Source organism: Columba livia, chromosome 14, assembly GCF_036013475.1.
Source record: "Columba livia isolate bColLiv1 breed racing homer chromosome 14, bColLiv1.pat.W.v2, whole genome shotgun sequence".
Lineage (NCBI taxonomy): Eukaryota > Metazoa > Chordata > Aves > Columbiformes > Columbidae > Columba > Columba livia.
The window spans coordinates 6969761-6988742 of record NC_088615.1 but is presented as its reverse complement, the minus strand read 5'-3'; the positions used below and the strand labels follow the sequence as shown (position 1 = coordinate 6988742).

Sequence of the window (18982 nt, the reverse complement as noted above, 5' to 3'; positions counted from 1 at the left end):
ATGTCATTGGAGTGTTTCTGCCTGTGCATACACCCCCTTGTATGCACCCCAGTTTTGGCAAAACGAAGGAGGCAGGATGATGGCTCACGTGTTGCAGCCCTTTGCTAACACCGAGCAGATTTTCCACGCTGTCTGGAGAAGCAGAGCTCCACTGCCTCAAATCTGTCTCTCTCGGGGTGCTGGGCCGTCTCCTGAGCCCCAAAACTTCCTTGGACATCACAGCCTGGTCACCGAGAGCCCTGTTGCCAGCTGCGGGGATGTGGCCAGCTCTGCTGTGCCTCACGCCTCTGCTGCGAGCTACCATGCTGAGATGGGCAGATGAAGATTTGGGTTATACCTTCCCTTCAAAACATCTTCTGCATCTGCTCAAAGCCTTCACAGCAGGTTCCTGGCCAAGCAGGTGACCTGGGAGCTGCTGTAGGCTCAACCCACCCAGGTGCCACCAGGACTGGGTTGCCCATTCCTCATTACACATGGGGCAAGACAGAGGAGCCCAAATCTCTGTGGAAGAGTGAAAAAGCTTCAGCCAGGCCCTTTTCCCCTGAGAAAGGTGATTTTGTTACAAGGGGATGTTTTACAGGAAGGCATTGAGGAAATTTTCAGTGAAATAACAACCAGCTGAGTTGTTTCAGCTTCCCTGGTTTGTCTCTACACGTTGATTGCTTCTTGACCTCAGCTGGTTTTAAAGTGCTAGAATAATATTGTGTTATTATTCCTAATGCTGCTTTGATATTGTGAAAGTGAAGCTTTTCCTCACCCACCTGTTCTGAGGAAGACTTGGGTGTACAAGACTTTTTGTTCTGACTTGGAAACAATTGAAAGTGCTGGAATTTCCCAGTTTTGGAAATTCCAGTTATTTTCGGCTAGGCGCTGGGGGGAAGTGCAAACATAAACTGTTTGGGGGTGTAGCTTCTATGGCATGTGCCTTTCAACTGCTTCTTCAGCAGCTTGAAAACACAGGAAACCATGTGCAAGGACGGGCAGATGCCATCAAGTCCGATTTGTGTCTGTTTTATAAAAGCACCATCCACACAATGGCATTAACCCTGCCGGGGGGTTAGTGAAGCTCTCAGTGAAATCCCTTGCTGCTGCCAGCTCCAGACACATTTCTAGCTGCTTTCTCAGTAGCGAGGGACTCTGCGGTGCTGCTCAGATGGGCTTTGGGGTCTCCAGGGCTGGGATCTTGGTTGCAGGACCAAGAGACCCTGACACTTCTCAGCACAGGCCAGTCCCACCCAAACCTGGCTCAATAAATTGACTGTTCTTGCCCCAGGGTCAGCAACAGTAAGGTTTTATTTATGAGATTTAAAATTGTCTTTTCCATCTGGGTAGATTCCTGGGTTAGTGGCATGTTTAGGTATGAATTGCTTTGTACTAAGACAGACAATAACCCCCCTAACCCAGACCCCTCTGCTCCCTTCCCCGAGACTCCCCCGTTTGCAACGTGGTGCTGCTTTCCAGCGCAAAGTGAGTTGTCCTCTGCAGGGACCCGAGTGTCCCCCAAAGCTGCAGTGACATCAAGGCGGTGGGTGTGCATGTGCTGGCTCAGACAAGAAGAAGGGGCTCCTGGGGCCACCTAGTCCTCCCCACCGCACAGGGCCAGCAGAGCCTTGCGGTAGTCGCCGGAGGTGTCCTTCTGCAAGAGGGAGACCCATGTCAGAGACCTGCCTGCCCCAGGGACACCCAGTTCAAGGTGCTGGGCATGGGGAAGGCATCACTCCATGCCCTGGCCACCCCGCAGGCATCTTCACAGCAGTGGAAAATGTTGGCATGTCCCCTCTACAGCTAGACCTGCCAACACGGGGGCTGATTGGGGCAGGCTCCCCCTCCCCAGGCGATGCTCAGCCCTATGCATGGCACTGCTCATGGCTCAGGTCCCTGCAGGTCTCAGCCAGACAAGGTGACAAGCCAGGGAGGGAATGCCCACTTCCCCTCACCTCAATCATGTGGTGCAGTGATTTGTCAAACAGGTCTATGAACTCGCCCCGGATGTTCAACAGGTCGATCTCGCTCCGGGAAATCATGATCCGAGTAAGGGTCCTCTCATCCGTGCCGGCACCCTACAAAGGGAAGCTTGAACAAATAAGCCCAGAGGGACTGGGGCTCAGGGATCCCCCCCAACACAGTCCGAACTGGGGATCTCTGCTTGGAAACATGCTGGGCTTGCTGCCAGCAAGACAGAAGTCTGCAGTGTCCCCTGCTAGCCCAGAAAGTTGATGCAGTATTTGAGCTCAGCCCTGCGGTGCTCTGTTGGGGATGGCTGGGAGCCAAACTGCATCACTGCCATGGAGTTAAATCAAAGAATCCCAAAGGGCATCTGTGTGCCCAGCCCCCAGAGAGCCCGTCTGCACCTTCATGGACTTGTAGAGCTTGTCAGCGAAGAAGGCTGGCTTGTTCTTCACGCTCCGGACTGCAACACACAAAGGGGAGAGAAAGTGGGCTTCTGGCTGGCAGCACCCAGGGTACACATTGCAGTAAGGAGCTGTGCCGCCCCTTGGGTCAGCTGCAAACCCTCATTGGTACAGGGGTATAGGCTTGGCTCTGTAGGATGCCCTAAAAATGCCCCAACCCCACACCATGCTGAGGGTCTCCATGGCCCAAAAGCAGCTGGAATATGCCCTCATGTTGCCTTGACAGGGGCAGGCAAAGGGGCTGCCTGCCCACTGGGCAGCCCTGCCCCGAGGGAGCACCCGCTGGGCACTGACCGATGGCCAGGAAGGCATCCCGCACATCTCCTGACATCCGCTTCCTGATGGCATGCTCCACGTCGTGGTTGGTCATTTTGATGAACTCCTGAAACACTGGGGTTGGGGGGAGAGGAGAGGGTCACCGTGGAGCCGCTCCATCCCAGCCCCAGGAGACCTGAGCCTCACCCATGGAGGCTTCTGGATCAGATGGGACCAGAGCAGGCTTTGCTGACCTCGACCAGCCACCCCAAATGCCATCTCCTCCCACCACTGGGGAGACAGGGCCACCCCAACCTCCTGCTGCCCGGGAGTCTCCATCCAGCCCAAGTCAAAACACTTGTGTCACAGCTGAGGGTCCAGCAGTGATGGAGAAATGTGGTCGTACCTCTGCGGAGGTGGGGGTAGCTGCGGGTGCAGAGGATGCTGAGGAAGCGGGTCTCCAGGGAGTCGCTGGAGTCATTGCTGGAGACGTCAGCAAGTTTCTGGGAGAGCAACAGAGAGCGAACAGGGAGGCAGGGGGACAGGCATAGCAGAGAGTGGCAAAGATGTCAAACAATTCTTCCTGGGACAGCCAGTCCTGAAAACCCTCTTGCAAAGAGGGCAGCCTCTTATGAGCAGGAAAATAGGTTGTTGGGGATTTTTTGGCAAAAAAAGGTGTTTTCTCTGCATGGATGTGAAGGTGTACAGCTGCACACTCACATAGAATATTTCCTCTGAGAAAAGACATTTTCCAGTTTTTATGAAAAAAAGCTTTGCAATGCTCATGGTTAAGACTTTTTTTTGTCCTTTGGGGAGGATGTTTTTGGGATGACCAGTACTGAACAGAAAATTCAGAGCTGCCAGACACAGGAGCCACCCTTCACCCTGGGCTGTAGCAGCACTGCCTGTGTGTGAAATGGTTGCCCCACTGCTGTGGGGCTCAGTGGGGAGTCTGTACACATTGCCCCTGTTAAGTTATTGCTGGAGAGAGTCACCCCTTCCCCAATTCTCACTTTTGGTGAGCCAAGAAAGCCAGTCCTGCGTCCCAGGCTGCCAGGAACAAGAGTCCTGCATGCAGGCAGGATTGATCCCCAGCCCTCCCAAGGGCAAGAAGGTGAATTTCCCTCTCCCTGCCCAGCTCTGCAGGGAAATGTCCTCATGCAGGTCCCATCTGTCCCCCTTGCCACCCCGTCCTCATGCAAGGACCCTGAAGCCCCGAGCAAGCTGAGCCTGCACAGCCAAAGGAGTCCTGGCACATGGGGTTGCTCCTCCCAGCCCCGGGACCCCAGCATCCCCTCAGATATGCAGAAGGCTGAGGAGTGAAAGGGCAGGCACTCACCAGGGTCTCAGCAACAACCTGGTGGAGAGAAAGAGAGAGACAGGAAGACAACAGGGTCAGAAGATGCTGCTCAACCTTTATCCTTTCCTGACAAAGTGAGGGAAGTCTAGCAAAATCCCCTTAAATGACCTGTCTCCAGCTCCCCTGCTTCCCTGGGAGTGGGCTTGATTTTAGGACCTGTGTCCTCCTGCAGTTTGGGATGAGGTAGGTGCTGGTCTTTGGCCAAGCAAAGTGTGCTCCTCACCTCTGGGCTATGGGTACCAGCCCATTGCTCCTTGGGGAGCATGCTTGCCTGGCCCCAGGCTGGCTCACACCACCCTGCCCGCCTCTGCCAGGCAGAGGCAGCAAGAAGAGGATGAGAGCAACTTTGCTGGCAAAATACAGCTCAGTGTCAGGCCAGCTGCCTCCCGGCTGGCTCGTCCCTGTGTTTGTCATGCCTGGCTCTCTCTTTCTCCGCAGCAGGTCGAGGCAAGCGGCAGCGCATATGGTGGGGCGCAGGCAGCGCGTGCGATGGGGCGCAGGCAGCGCAGCACCTGCTCCCTCTGCCGGCAGCAGCCCCGCCAGGAGAGCTGCACATCTGCTGCTGCCGGCGTGTGTTAGAGCTGGCAGTATGTGTTAGAGATGCATGTGTTAGAGCTGGCGGTATGTGTTAGAGATATATGTGTTAGAGCTGGCGGTGCTGGGGCAGGACAGCCAAGCGAGAGCTCAGGCTCTGCTCAGCACTGAGCTTCTCCAGTCCCTCTCAGGGAATCACAGAATAGTTTGGGTTGGAAGGAACCTTCAAAGCTCATCCAGTCCAACCCCTGCCACAAGCAGGGACATTTTCACCCAGATCAGGTTGCTCAGAGCCCTGTCCAGCCTGGCCTGGGATATCTCATCCACCACCTCTCTGGGCAACCTGGGCCCCTGGGCCAGTGTCTCACCACCCTCATTGTAAAAAAATTCTTCCCCATGTGTAGCCTGAATCTCTCCTCCTCTAGTTAAAAAACATTCCCCCTTGTCCTTTTGCAACAGGCCCTGCTAAGAAGTCTGCCCCCGTCTTTCTTATCAGCCCCTTTTAAGTACTGCAAGACTAGCCCAAAGGAGCAGGAGGCCAAGGTGCACACACAGCCCAAGGGTCACAAGTCTCCTGGGACCGGGAGCTGAGCCAGGCAATGGGGCCCCAGCACCCCCTTTGCACAGTTTCTGGCTGCTCAACCTTCCTTCTCCATTTCTGGCTCACCACAGCCCAGTAAAGATGGGGCAATGGTTTGGGGGCTTGGGCTGGCATCCTAGTACATGGGCTGTGTGAAAAGCAGCTTAGGCTTCAGGGCTGCCCCTTGCACAACACAAAAGGTGGGTGGCTCCGGCAGACCAGCCCAAAGCTGCCTTTGAAGCTTAAGTGCCAAATTTCAACATTGCTGTGTGTTGCTGTACCCCAAATCAGCAGCTCTGCAGAAAAAATGCTGCAGCCCCTGGGGCTGGGAGCTCCTTGGGCTGCTCTCCTGGTTTGCAGCTTCCATGTGTACAGAGCAGTAGAGCCCAGGGTATCAGAAATTGGGTGTGGGAGCTTGACCTCCAAGGGCATCCTTTCACCTGGCATCTCCACCTGCAGCTTGAGACCCCACCCTAGCATAATTTGCTTCCCTGAGGATGCCATTTCCAGGCCAGGGGATGCAACATCCTCATTTTTGTGACACACAACCTGTAACAGCACTGCCAGGATGGTTCTTACCTTGGCATCTTCATGCGCTTGGGTGAGGTTCTCTGGTCCCTCGTCACGGTTGCCCTGTAGTTCAATAAAAAACTTATGGAGCTGGAGAGAGGACATCTCCCAGGAGAGCCCCAAATGAGGGGATGGCAGGCAAGGTCCAGCAGCACTACCCAGCTGGGTGATGTCTTCTCCATCATCACATCCTTGCAGACCACCCACCACTGCCTGTAGAAGGGAGGGGACCATCCCCAGTGAGACAGCCACCCTTACCAGAGCCAGGGAGACAAGAATCCTCTTGAAATGCCCCGATGTGTCAGAGCTCAGGTCATCTTCCAGGCGCTTGTGGTAGGCTGTGGAGAAGGGGGATGGCTGAGCCCTGCACCCCACCTGCCGCTCTGCTTCCCACCCCCCAGTGCCTGTCATGCCTGTGATCCCCGTGGGTGATGGGGAGGCTCATCTTCCAGCCTTAGCGTGGCTGAAACAGATGCCCCCACCTGTTGTTTTCAGGCCCAGCAGCTCTAATGCCCTGGAAATGAGCACAGGCTCTTGGTCCAGGTGCTCCTGAGAGAAAGGGTCATTGCAAAAGAGCTTTCAGGGGAGGAGATATTGGTGGTGGAGCTGGGGCATGTCACCATGACATGGAGAGGGGCCAAGAGCAGTGCTCTGCTGCGTGTGAGTGTCTGGTTAAAACTATTGGCTTGCTGGTAGAGAAGAGGTGGGGGATTTAACCTGGAGCTTGCAGCTCTTGTTCCCTAGGGAGAAGGGCACACGGATGGAAGGGAAAGAGAAGTGTATGGTCTGGAGGTGTGAGAAATCACAGTATGGATTTGAGGGCTCCTGCCAGCCTCATCCTGTGTTTCCACTGCTATTTAATAACGTGTTGGACCTGGAAAAGATCTGCTCTTGCCTGGAAGGACTAATAGACATTCACAGCATCAAGCCATGGACCCAGCCCAGGGATAGCAGTTGTACCCTGGGCTCTGAAGAAGACCTTGTACAATGTTAAACACAGTCTGTGCCCAGGACCCAGGCACTCCCTGTGTCCCCCCTGTGCCGCACCTTCCTGATATGCCTCGTTGATAGCTGCAATCTCCTGGTTGTTCCGCGTGGCCATGATTTCAATGAGGACACTCTCGTCTGTGCCAGCTCCCTGGAAGAGACCAGTGTGGTGGTGGTGGGGTGCTGTGGGTGCCAGCGCTGGATGGGGGCACTGTGGCATCGCCCTACCAGTGCCAGGCAAGAAGGGGCTGCTCAAACCCCGGGGCTACTATGTGCCAGAAGACAAAGTCCAGCAAATGGCCCAGCAGGCTGGTAGGAACAAGCACAGAAGTGTCCAAGTGTGCTGCCAGTGGGGTCTCAAGTGGTGTGACTGGTGGGCAGTGGTGCACGCCACTGGTTTGCCCCTACCCTGGCTCTCCTGTGGCTGCCTGTGCCTGGCAGGGCACTGCTCCTGCTGCAAACTGGCAATGCTCTGCAAAGCAATGGGATGCCTCCCTGAGCAGCTTTGTGCTGGCTAGAGCATGCTGGGCTTAAAAGAGGCCAAACTGGGCTCCCAGCAGGTCTTGAGTGCAAACCAGGTCTTTGTCCTGGTGCTTTCTGCTCTGCTTTCCTTCCATATAGGAGAAAAGAGCCTGGGGGCTTGTGGAGCCAGGGTGTGCTCACAGCCCCAGGCCACCAACAATATGGGTACAACCACAGCAAAAACCACTTTGTCCTTGCGTGCCAGGGCCGGTACCACCAGTGCAGCAGTTACCTCCACAGCCTTCCTCAGCTGCTTGGCATCGTACTGCGCCGGTGTCAGCATGAGCCCGAGGATCAGCTTGGCCAGGCTGCCCGACAGCTCGGATTTCAGGTCTGCCATCAGATCCTGCAAAAGCATTTGAGGATTCAGGCTCCTTCCACAGGGACAGACCCGCCGAGGCAACACCAGGAAGAAAACAGGGGAAGAGAGTGTGGAGGTGGGAGACATCTGGGAAGACCCTTGGGGCAGTTTAAGGTCATGTTTTAAGGGGTGGCTCTGGTGAGATCCTGGCTCTGGAGTTTGTATGGGGCTGAGGATGGGGCAAATAAACAGAGACACCCTCCCCTCAAGCTGGGGATGCACCCAGAGCTGGAGGCTGATTGACCACTTGGTCTTCCTCAGGGGAGTCATGCCAAGGCAAATAGGGGTGCCCCAGCTGCCCACCCCTCCCTGGGCAAGATTTCATCCAGCAAGGGGCAATCTCAGCATGGGAGGGGGCAGGAGGCAGGAGCAGGGGGGTCAGCAGCAGTACCCGGCCATAGTGAGCCTTGTAAGCCTTCAGGATCTGCTGCCTCTGGGCGTTGCTTCTCTGTGTCAACACATCGATGATGGCCCCTTCGTCCGTGCCTGCAATGCCAGCAGAGATGCTGGAGAGAGCCTTGGGGGGCCAACAGAGCCACACCATGTCACCCCCACTCCTGCAGACTGGGGAGGTGGGGAATGGAGAGCTCCCACAGCTCCAAAACCACCTCTTTGTTCCCCCTGGGGCTTTCACACACCTCTGCATGGGCCAGGGTGGGTTTTCTGCCCCAGGAGTTGGTGAGGAGCAGCAGGAAGGGGGGCACTGGGTACATGGTCCCCACTTACCCAGGCCCTTCATTGCCTTCCTCAGCACCTGTGCATCCCCATCATCATTGAAGCTTCCTGCAGGATGCACGGTTCCTCGCAGCTGTGGGTACACAGAGAAGTCTGGGGTCATCCCTGAGCAGGGTGGGATGGAGGGGGAGAGGGAGGGACGGACGGAGAGAGGGAGGGACGGACGGAGAGAGGGAGGGACGGACGGAGAGAGGGAGGGAGGGACGGAGAGAGGGAGGGAGGGACGGAGAGAGGGAGGGAGGGACGGAGAGAGGGAGGGAGGGACGGAGAGAGGGAGGGAGGGACGGAGAGAGGGAGGGAGGGACGGAGAGAGGGAGGGAGGGACGGAGAGAGGGAGGGAGGGACGGAGAGAGGGAGGGAGGGACGGAGAGAGGGAGGGAGGGACGGAGAGAGGGAGGGAGGGACGGAGAGAGGGAGGGAGGGACGGAGAGTGCCACCTGACAAGCCAAGGCCAAAGCAGGTCGTGTGTTAGTGCAAGCACCTGGCGCTCAGTGAGGACATCCCTGCCATTGTCACCCTTCCATTGAGGGGCAAACCAAAGCCAGGCTAGCAGAGAGCAGGGAGAAGATGGTAACAGGCAGTCCCTGGAGTCTCACTGTCCTGCTCAGTGTCATACTCGCCTCCCCTAGCACTGACACACCTCAACTGGGGCCAGCCACATCAGCTGAGAGCCAGAAGCGGAGTCGCTGAAAGGCTGTCTGCTCCTGCCCTGGAATTCTACCCTGCTGCATCCTTACAGCTCCTAGCACATCTCTGTTCTCCCTGTGCACACAGGGCTGAGGGTGCTTTTTCTGCATGTTGTTTTTGTCGGTGCCTCCAGCTGCATGCAGGGTGCTGGCTCCCCATGGCACAGCGGTGCCCTGGGTCAGAGTGGGGTGCCCTGGAGTACAGGAGGTCTCTGATGGAGGCACCAGAGCCAGGGCTGCAAGTGATGCATTGCACAGACATGCAGGGGCTGTCACCCTGAGGGAGGGTGGTCTTGGAGAGAGGAGGGATTAGTGGAGCTCATGGGGGGCAGTCAGCTCTGCTGGGGTTACGTCCCACCAACCTCCTGCCCCAAAACCAGAGAAAAGTGTTGAGAGAAGCCACAGAGCAGGAAGAGCAGAGACACGGGGTTGGCTGTGTTCCACAGCAGAGAGGAGCAGCCACAGATCCCAAGCTGGTGGGGAGCAGAAGGGGTACGGGGGCTTGGGGGTGCTGACCTCTACTTTGGCCACCGCGCTAAGCTCCCACATCCGATACGCCACCTGCGCCGCCTCGGGGAAGAACTCACCTGCGGCACTGCAAGGGGAGGGCAAGGACAGGGGACAGTGAGCCCTGGGGACCCTGTGCCCCACCAGCAGCTGCCCCCCACCCTGTCTTGCCCCTCTGTGAGGGGTGTTTTGTGCCCACCAGGTGCTGGGCATGGGGGCAGGTCCTGGGTGCTGCTGTGGGGCTGGGTGGGAATGGGGGGAAACGGGCGGTAAATCCCAACCGCCCCCCTCAGATCATCCTCCCTCCAAGTGTTTGCCCCTGGACTTATTGTCCAGGAGCCCCCACAGACCCTCTCTCCTCTGGGAACAGTGGAGCAGCCGTGTGCTCCATGGCTCTCCCTGCCAAAGGCACTGCAGATACTGCCGGTCCCATCCGGCTGCCAGTCCGGATCCAGAGGTTGGTACCCAGCACCAAGGGGATGAAGAGGGACAGACAGGGTGACAGGCAATCTTACTCATCGTCCCCTCCGCACAGCTTCAGCAGGGCCTTCTTGTACTCCCCGGAGGTGTCCTCCTGGAAAGACAGACAGAGGTGGAGAACCATGCGGCAGGGAGGTTCATGTAGTGCCATGGGATGGGCACCTGGAGAGGGAATTCCCTGAGCCTTGTTCTCGGAGGTGGACACCCGGCACAGGGTGGCTGGGGAGGGGGCTCAGCCCCCCAACGAGCATCTGGAGGGAGCAGCATTGGCAGCAGCTCAGAGAGTGACCAGGCACCCCAGCACTTACCTTTATCATGTTGTAGAGAGACTTCTCATATTTGGTCCTGAACACCTCACGGATGTCCAGCATGTCGATCTCGCTGCGGGACACCATGATGCGGATCAGCGTGTTGTCCCTCGTGCCCAGCCCCTGCAATGGAGGAGCCCCCACGTCACGCCTGGGATAGCCAAGCAACCCTGTTCAGCCCATCGCATTTGGGGGACCCTCTATCAGATTTCTACCCAGCCACGGGTTTGAAGGAATAACTCCTTTGGAGGGAAGAGCAAAGACCCCAGGTCATATAGGTCCTGTCTTCATGAACCTGCGTCAGCCCGCCCTCCAGCAGCACCCGTGGCAAGGGGACCCCTCTTTGGCCAGCTGCCCACAGCACTGCGGGGCACCCACCGGGGAAGGGGTGATCCACTCACCTTCATGGCCTTGTAGAGCCTTTCTGCAAAATACTCTGCTGTGCTTCGGACACACTTCACTGTGGGAAAACAGAGACAGGGTGAAGGGAGCCAGCACACAGCTTCCCCCGTGACTCTAGCCCCCCACAGTCAGCATCCCCACCCGTCCTGAAGGAGCCTCCCTGAGCTCCCTGAAACTGGGGACAGCCACAATCCCAAACTGCTGGCTCTTGCACAGAGCCCTTCCATCCCAGCAAGGCCAGTGGTGTGCTTTTGCAGCATACCCCACGCAGGGACTGACTTACCCACAGCCAGCATCAGCTTCTCAAAGTCTCCAGAGAGCTCTCCTCGGATGCTCCTCTCGATTGGCTTCCCAGAAATCTTCAGATACTCATCAAAGACTGTGGAACGAGAGTGAGATGATGCCTGGAGAGGCTGCCAAGATACATTCAAGCCCAGGTCCAAGCTTGCAGGAGATGCTCACCCAGGCGGAGGTGCTGCTTGCTTCGCCGGCCAAGGATGTAGATGAACTGGGCCTCATCCGTGCCCCATTTCTGCTCACCAGCTTCCAGCAGGTCCTTGTGGGATGGGGAAGGTGGCAGAGACCAGTCAGGGTGCTGCTCACATGAGGCTCTGCCCAAGCATGGGCATTATCAGCACCCACCCACCCTTTGCAGCACTAGGTCTGTGTGGTGCCAGTGCCACCAGCCACATCTCTGCCCAGATGCCACCCATCTCAGTGACCAACCAAGCATCACCTTGGCATCCTGCTCCACCAGGTCCTCGCTCACCACATCGTCCTCCTCCCTGCTGCCCTGCAGGACAGAGACAGGCTCAGCACTGCCTGCAGGCACCAGCTGCCTGCAGACACCTGACAGACAGAGATACCTGCAGCAGAACGACGAGCATCTTCTTGAAGTGTCCAGATGTGTCTCCAACAATATCAGCCTCCAGGTCTCTCTCGTAGGCTGGTGGAAGAGAGAGAGGTCAAGTCCTGGAGACCTGGATCCCCTTAACTCTGCCCGTTTTCCTGGCCTGAGGAGACACCAGGCAGCCCCTGCCCTCCCGCAGCCCTCACCATCTTTGTAGGCAGCCACCAGGTCGTGGATCTCCTGGTTGGTGCGGGAGGCAAGGATCTCGATGAGGCACTTCTCATCCGTGCCAATGCCCTGTGGGCAGAGACGCAGCCCCATGAGTAGCAGGGCCAGCTGGGGTGTCCTCAGAGAGGCCCCGGGGGGGGTTGCCCACCCCTTACCGCAATGGCATCTTTGATCTCCTTGGCGTCACTGTAAGCTGGGGGCCGCATCAGGCTCACGATCAGCCGCTCAAACTTGCCCGTCAGTTCGTACTTGAGGTCTGCAATGAGGTCCTGGTGGAGGGGGAGAAAGGGGCTGGGGCACCCTTTGCTCCACAGCATCTCTCAGTGGGTCCAGGGAGCAGTGGGTCCCTGCGTGGGCAGCAGGGACATGGACCAGGGAGCATTTCTGCTGTTACCTTCCCGTATTGGGACTTGTAGGCCTGGCAGATTTCCACTCGCTGCTTGTTGCTTCTTGATGTGATGAGGTCGAGGATGGCCTCCTTGTCACTGCCTGCAGGGACAGATGGGAGTCACATTTAGCCCCACGGCTGGGTCTCATCCCCCATGGCTGGGGCTCATCATAGCCACTGTCCTGTGCCCAAAACTGCTTGGGGCTGGGAGGAGAAGTAGAGCTGAGCCAGCTCCGGGGAGGAAAGCAGAGTCAGGAGAGGTCCTGACACGCTGCTAAAGCAGCTGAGATGGGAGGCAATGCAGGATGCCCAGCCATGCAAGGGTCAACCAAGGGGACATCAGGGTGACAGACCAGAGGAGCGTCCATACCAAACCCCTTCATGGCATTGTACAAGGCCTCTGCATCCTGGCTGGCATCAAAGCCTTGGAAGTCCTTCACCGACCCCCTGTAGACCTAGAGGAGAGGAGGCAAGAAGGTGAGAAGGAGCAGCCCCTGGTGGGATATGGGGAGGTAGAAGTTGAAGCTGAGCAGGACTGGAGCAAAGTCTGCTCCCACTCAGGGCTGCCTGAAGGCAAAGCTTAGCCTCAAACATAACACTTGTTCTTCTCCTCAGTTGTTTTCTTGCCTGTTTGCTCTCCCCACTATGCAAATAGTTTGCGTGCCAGGTTACTGGAGTAAACAGCTTTCCCTCTCATATCTTGCTGCTTGTGCCTCATGTTTAAGCTGGGTACAACCCTCCCCACTGTACCAGCAAGAGCTGGTGGTTTGATGGGAGGTTTCTTGAGCACTTTCGGGTTCTCAGCTCCATCTGGGGGCATCAGCAGAAAAAGGGCAGACCCCAGTAATTTCCTACAGCCTGTTGTGAGCAGGGAAACCCTCTGGATGGTGAGGTTGCCCAAGGTCTGCATGGCCTCCAAGCAAAGAGATATAAGTACAGGACAAAATCATAATGGGCTGCTAAGCGGAAAGCACTGAGAAGTGCTAAAGCTGCCAACAGCTTGTTCTGCCCCAGCATGCGCTCCTGCAGGGCCCAGGCTGGTCTGAGGGGTTGGAGCAGAGATCCTGGATACACAGAAAGGCTTTCCTGGGGGCCTGAGAAATCCTGGGGTTTGGCATGATCCACTTCTATCTGCTGCTCCGCACAACGGGGCACCCAGAAGCAACAGCCCCAAGCAGAGACATCAGGGAGAAGCAGGCACTGGGTTTCCCCTCCCTAAATCACCTTCGCCTGGGGGAATTCACCCCGGGGGAGCCTTGAGCTGGACTCTAAATGGATCAGCACAAACCCTGGGTGGAAGCAGATGTGAAACCAGCCCAGCACCACATAAGGAACTAGGATACATTCCCACTGGGGGCAGAGAGCAGGAAGAGCTGAACAGCAGCATTTCCTTAGTGGTCTCACTGGGAAGTGAGACAGCTGGGAGTCAGACTGAGCTGGGGCTCTCAGCTGTGTCCATACCCTGGGAAACTCTGAGCATCCTCCCTTAGCTCTGCTTCTTTAAGTGCCAACCAGGTGCATACACCTCCCAAGGTTCGCTTGCTCAGGGTCTGCTGCAGGGCATACTTAAAATCTCCAAGAACTGTCTGAATGGCCAGGGCTGTTGCCAGTGTGGGCATATAAAGCCAACATGTCCCCAGAGAAGGTGGGCATCAGGCAGGCTCCACCAGCACCCCTGGCCCAGCAAGTGCCTTGAAGTGATGGACACAGGGCAACCCCACGCCTGTCACTGCCCTGGGCCCCATCCTAATGCTGCAGTACAACAGTTTCACTGTACATCTCACACAACCAGCCTCTGTACCCTCATTTTCCAGAGAGAAACCAGTCCAGGCTGGGCACATCCCACGGGATCTCTCTGGAGGAGCTGCTGACACTGGTGTCCCATGTGGTGGGGACCAGGTCGGTCAAGAGGAGACGCTGCCCTTCGAGGGAGCTGGGCAGGCACAGGGACAGATCGTATTGCAGGTGATTCATCAGGAGAGCTGGATTTAGCCCTGCTTCCCGGCAGCTCACAGACCCTCCTGGCTTGGTGCAAGCTCCTGCCCACACACATGCCTTCCAGTGATGTGAATAAGGAGCTGCAGGGCAAAGGAGGTGCCCAGAGGAAGGAGTAGGGGTTGAGGGTGGCTGGAGGTGCTGGGGTCACACGAGTGGTGATGGAGAGACAGGATGTTGGCCCTGGTTAAATGGAAAGGAGGAGCAGTGCTGTGTTCCTGCCTGCTGAGCCATTGAAACACAAGCTGCCTGCCACAACAGGGGTAAGGGAAACTAAGGGACGAACTCAGCACTGTGCATCACACCATGCTCCCTGCATCTTCGTGGGAACAAGCCCCACGGAGGTGCAGAAACATCACTACTAGAGGGAAACAGCATTCTGCCCACTGCTCCCTCCTCACACCCCCATCCCCCTCTCCATCCCCACTTCAGCTGCCGGCCCTCCCGCCTCCCCTCCTCCAGCCTCTGAGTCATCCCGGCCTGCCCGGGACCTCCCAGCTAAAAATAAGCCAGGCTGGGGCCGGGAGGGTGGAAGCAAAATTCCCAGCGTGGCTTCTCTCTCTCCCACCACACGGCTGCTCAGGGTCCTGGACCACTGCAGGGGTGATGCTCACCCATGCTGTGCCTCAGTTTCCCCACCCAGAGGCAATCACCCCCTCAGCCAGGTGGGAAGCTGTGGATAATTGGGCTTGAGGCAACAACTGCTTGTGTTCTCCAGGGAACGGAAAGCAGAGCCTGGCCCTGAGCAGTGGAGAAGGGAGGCTCTGGGCTTGGAGTCCTCCCCCGCCTGGCACAGCTGCCACCCTGCCAGGGTTTTCCACCCACGCCGAGATGTTTTCCTGGCTGCAGGCAGCACCTGCTCACCCAGCTGCCACATTGCACCGGCCCCAGCTCAGAGCAGGGAGAAATCCAGGCTGGGGGGAGAGGCCAAAGTGGGGCTGCACGCCTTGCAGCAGAGTCAGGCAGGAATTCTCTCCAGTGAAAGCTAAAATCCCCCATCTCTTTACCTCCCCTTCCCACAGCCCCACTTCTCTACCCTATCCCCACTGGGGTCCCAAAAGGATTTTTGCTCCTCCCTATCTCTGTTTTCCCAGCTCCCTGCTCCAGCACTTCCCCCATCTGCATCACATCCAGACAGCGCTGGCAGGAATGTAAACAGGCTCCGGACAGCATCGCACTCTGCACGTCAACACCATCCTTGCTGCATGATGGAGATGCTGCCCCAGCTCTGGGGTCTACCCTGTGGCACCCTCAGTACCCATCCCCATCGTGTATGGGTCACCCTTACCTTTCCTTTGGGTGCCATGGCTTCCCAAGCTGGAAATCACCACAGGGAGGGCAAGGAGGAGCTGCAGGAGGGAACAGAAAAGCCGATGTGAGCAAAGTGCCCCTCCTCTGCAGGTTGGGTTCACTAAGGGAGGCTTTGCTCCCTCCCTGCCTCAAGTGCTGATGCTGGCCATCGCCATGGGTGCGGTACCCATGGGGAGGGCGATGGATGGCTGGGTGTTGCTTCACCAGCCACCCTGTGGTCACTGCAGCAGAGGTCCTTTGGTGTTGGGGACCCCACAGGCTGGAGGCAGCGGAGACAGGCACCCACACAGCTTCCTGCCAGCACGAGAGAAACCGGGAGGGGAAGAAAGTGCTGAATACATGGAAATGGCCTGAGCATCCTCTGCAGGGCTGATCCTCCTCTCTGCACCCTGCAATGCTCCCGCTGCAGACCCCAAGCCCTGGGGCCATCCCAGCTTCAGCAGCTGCTGGGGACACCCTGTTGCCACATGGTGCTGGGGCTGGGCAGCCCCCACAAGATATCACCAGCTTTTATCTGAGTTTTCGTACAGCAAATCAAGGCCGCTATCAGTCCCACTCACGCAACAGAGCCCAGGAAACACAGACGGGTTTCCAGGGTAACTTGCAGATTTTTTTCTAACACTCACACCATTTATAGCTGCAACCCGCTGTGGTGTGGGCTCTCCCCACCCCCCAAGAGAAAGTCCCCAGACAGCACCGTTTGCTCTGAGAAAACCAACGGAGGGAGAGAAACATCTGGAAAATGGAGCGCGGCCATGAATGAACCGCTGAGCGTCAGCTGAGCTCCAGCCATGAGGCACAGCTCCCTCCTCCCTCCCAGACACGTTGCAGGAAAGCTCAGGGTGCAGCGGGGCCACCCTGGGGGGATTTCTACCACCACCTGAGCTCTATTTTGTGCCATGGAGTGAGTAGGAGAAATCACATGAACTTTCTCAGCTTGGCCCTGCATCCCTGTGAGAGCACCCACGCGAGGGGACACCCAGCCTCACAGCCCTTGGTACGGCTGGGTCACCCCACTCACACGCAGGAAACTGCCCGGCACCCGCAGGCATCTTTGCCAAGGGGAGGAAGTTTTGCAGAAAATCGGAACTGCCCTCACCTCCCTTCCCTTTTCAGCTGCGGATGCTGCAAGCCTCTGCTGCTCTTCCCTGCGGCTCCTGGCTGGGGGGAGCCCCCGCCTGCCCCGTGCGTGGTGGGGCTGCACTGCGGCCGGGTGCTGGGTGTGTGCCAGGGGATCCCAGCCCCACGCAGCCTTTTAATGCCACTCAGGAGCCCGTATGTGAAGCTGCACACTCTCCAGGGAACGGAGAAAAACCCTGTGTGGCACAGCCCTCCTGCCTCACTCCGTGCATGCAGCAGCCGGGCAGAGACCACCCAACTCATCTCAGCAGTGGCAGAGAATCCCCAGCCACACCCAGTCCCCAGGATGTCCCCGCAGTGCCTCATCCCTGTCCCCCACCGCTGCTGGCACCTCTGCAGAGGCTGGGGGAGCAGCCCCAGCTATTGCCCTGCCAGCAGGTGACCCGGGGAGGATGCCCGGACCAACACACTGCATCCATGTGATGAATCCTGGAGGCTGCAGAGCTCAGACAGTGGGATGTAGCCGCACCCCTGCCCAGACGATTGGGAGATTTGGGTTGTGGGGGTGCCTGGGCAGAAAGTGCCATGAGAAACACTAAATGACATGCATAGCCTGTCCCTTTTGCAGAATGACCCACCCTTGCCAAAAAGCCTCTGTCCCCCCAGCAGCATCAACCCCACCGGTCTCCCAGGAGCCCAGCGGCTATTTTTGCAGCCTGCTACCTAGCAGGGCTCTCCCAGCACAGCCAGACACGGTGAAGGCGATGCCACACCCAGCACCCTGCTGCACATCATCCTGCCTGCAGGGTGGAAAGGGAGATTTGCTGGGTTATAAAAAAGCAAGGGAGGTCCCCAAAGTGCCCTGCCCCACCCCAGAGCCAAAAAGTCCCCATGCCCTTCTAGAGCTCTGTGCCTCTGGGGTTCAGCATGGTGCAGTTGCTGGTGCAAAACTTGGGGGGTACTGAACCAGGGGGATTGTCCCCGCTGAGCCCAGCTGGGACCCCTGTATAGAGGGTTGGGAGCGTCCACGGCCACTGCAGTGCTGGGGCACAAAGGCGCATCCTGGCCGGGACACACCCATGGGCCCCACAGCAATGCCAGCGCCCACCCAAAAAGCCCTGCTGGCAGCACTCCCCCCGACTTTTGTTAAAAAGGAAGAATTTTTCATAAAAAGAAAAAGAGAACAAGGACCCCCCCTGCAGCCACCCCTTGGAGGGAGCCTCCGCTCGCACAGCTCACCTCCCCTTGCACGGCTCACCTCCCCTTGCACGCCACCGCCGTGGCTTTGCACACCAGCACTGGCCCCTCGCCTGCCAGCACGGTCCCCCCGCACACTTACGAGCAGCACCGAGGCCTGTCCGGGTGTGCTGGCACAACAGCGGCCGCCGGCGCACTCGGTGCGTACTTGTGGCCGTGCGCTCGTCCTTGGCGTGCAGCTGTCTCCTCCCGGTGAGACGTCACCGCTTGCCGGCCCTCCAGTCCCCGCCTGCTATGGCACCGGGGTCAGGGCTGTGCTCCCACCCTCGCCGCCATGCCGGAGCTCAGCCCCTTGGTTTTGGGTGCTCACGGTGCAGGGGGACCTGATACTGCCCACAGAAGCACCCTGTCCCTGCCAGGGTGTGGGGAAGGGGGTCTGTTGGCAGAAAAGCCTCACCAGTGTGTGCAAGGGGCTGTGTGCCAACGATGGTGACGAGCACAGTGCAAGGCAACAAAAGTGCTTGCTCTTAACTGCGGAAATTTCACCCCCTTCCGTGCCCCCCACCCCAGTTTCCTGCTGAATGCTCAGTTACAGGGTACCCTGCTGCCTCCCATGCTTGTCCTGCTGCTGGCCATTTCCACCCACACCAAATCACCCCCTTCCCTGGGAAATATCCATCCCTGACTTTCTGCAAAAGCCAAGTGACAAGGCTGGCACCCTACAGGACATGTCTGGGGCTCTGCAAGGAGCATCCATGGGGCAAAGGCTGAGCTGGGGAAGAGGCAGCTCACTGTTCCCCAAACCTTCCATCCCAATGCAGACACAGGGCTGAGAAGACCTTGCAGCACAGTGGCGGGTGGAGATGCAGGCTGAGATGCTCCTGGTAGGCTGCACTGCAGCTGCAGCACCCTGAGGCCATTCCCTTCCCTGCCTTGCCCAGGCCAACCACATTCCCTCTTTGCCACCACCCTGTGCCCCAGCCAGCACAGAAGGGCTGGAGGAGCTGGTGGGGCTCCCAGGGGCTATGGGTAGCAGTGTCTGCTGTCTGGCTGATATCAGAAACAAAACCAAGGGCCCCACCAAGATGCTGAAGGCTGCTGGCACATAACCCTTCAGGCATCCAAGCCTTGGTGGTACCTACTGGCTGGAGCATATCTCTGGGGCTGCTCAGCCCTGCCTAGCCTGAGAGACAGAGGTCCTGGGCAGCTGGGACCCCAGGCTGGCTGTGACACAC

General features: G+C 57.9%; 1 protein-coding gene across 4 annotated transcripts; it reads right to left on the bottom strand.

The window, feature by feature from the left end:
- Nucleotides 1–1275: 1275 nt before the first annotated feature.
- Nucleotides 1276–18260, bottom strand: ANXA6 (annexin A6). Of its 4 annotated transcripts, none has more exons than XM_065029756.1 (26): nucleotides 17890–18260; nucleotides 15448–15508; nucleotides 12535–12619; nucleotides 12171–12265; nucleotides 11932–12045; nucleotides 11755–11845; nucleotides 11565–11644; nucleotides 11435–11491; nucleotides 11161–11254; nucleotides 10982–11077; nucleotides 10698–10756; nucleotides 10297–10419; nucleotides 10024–10082; nucleotides 9518–9596; nucleotides 8307–8388; nucleotides 7972–8066; nucleotides 7452–7565; nucleotides 6758–6848; nucleotides 5969–6048; nucleotides 5720–5773; nucleotides 4006–4023; nucleotides 3073–3169; nucleotides 2706–2801; nucleotides 2352–2410; nucleotides 1938–2060; nucleotides 1276–1636 (listed from the first exon to the last, which is right to left on the bottom strand). In XM_065029756.1, exons 2-26 carry the CDS (start codon nucleotides 15463–15465, stop codon nucleotides 1577–1579), a joined length of 2019 nt encoding a protein of 672 aa, XP_064885828.1. In that variant the 5' UTR covers nucleotides 15466–15508; nucleotides 17890–18260; the 3' UTR covers nucleotides 1276–1576. The 4 variants fall into 4 exon arrangements, with proteins under 4 accessions (XP_064885828.1, XP_064885829.1, XP_064885830.1 ...); XM_065029757.1 differs by having other exon boundaries at nucleotides 17809–17961; XM_065029758.1 differs by lacking the exon at nucleotides 4006–4023.
- Nucleotides 18261–18982: the final 722 nt, after the last annotated feature.

What these genes read in the sequence shown, in the direction of transcription:
- ANXA6 (XM_065029756.1), bottom strand. An exon ending in GGCTCTACAAGGCCATGAAG is followed by an intron (nt 10,420 to 10,697) that starts GTGAGTGGATCA and finishes CCTCCATTGCAG; the next exon opens with GGGCTGGGCACGAGGGACAA. An exon ending in ACAAGGCTCACTATGGCCGG is followed by an intron (nt 7,566 to 7,971) that starts GTACTGCTGCTG and finishes ATGCTTTTGCAG; the next exon opens with GATCTGATGGCAGACCTGAA.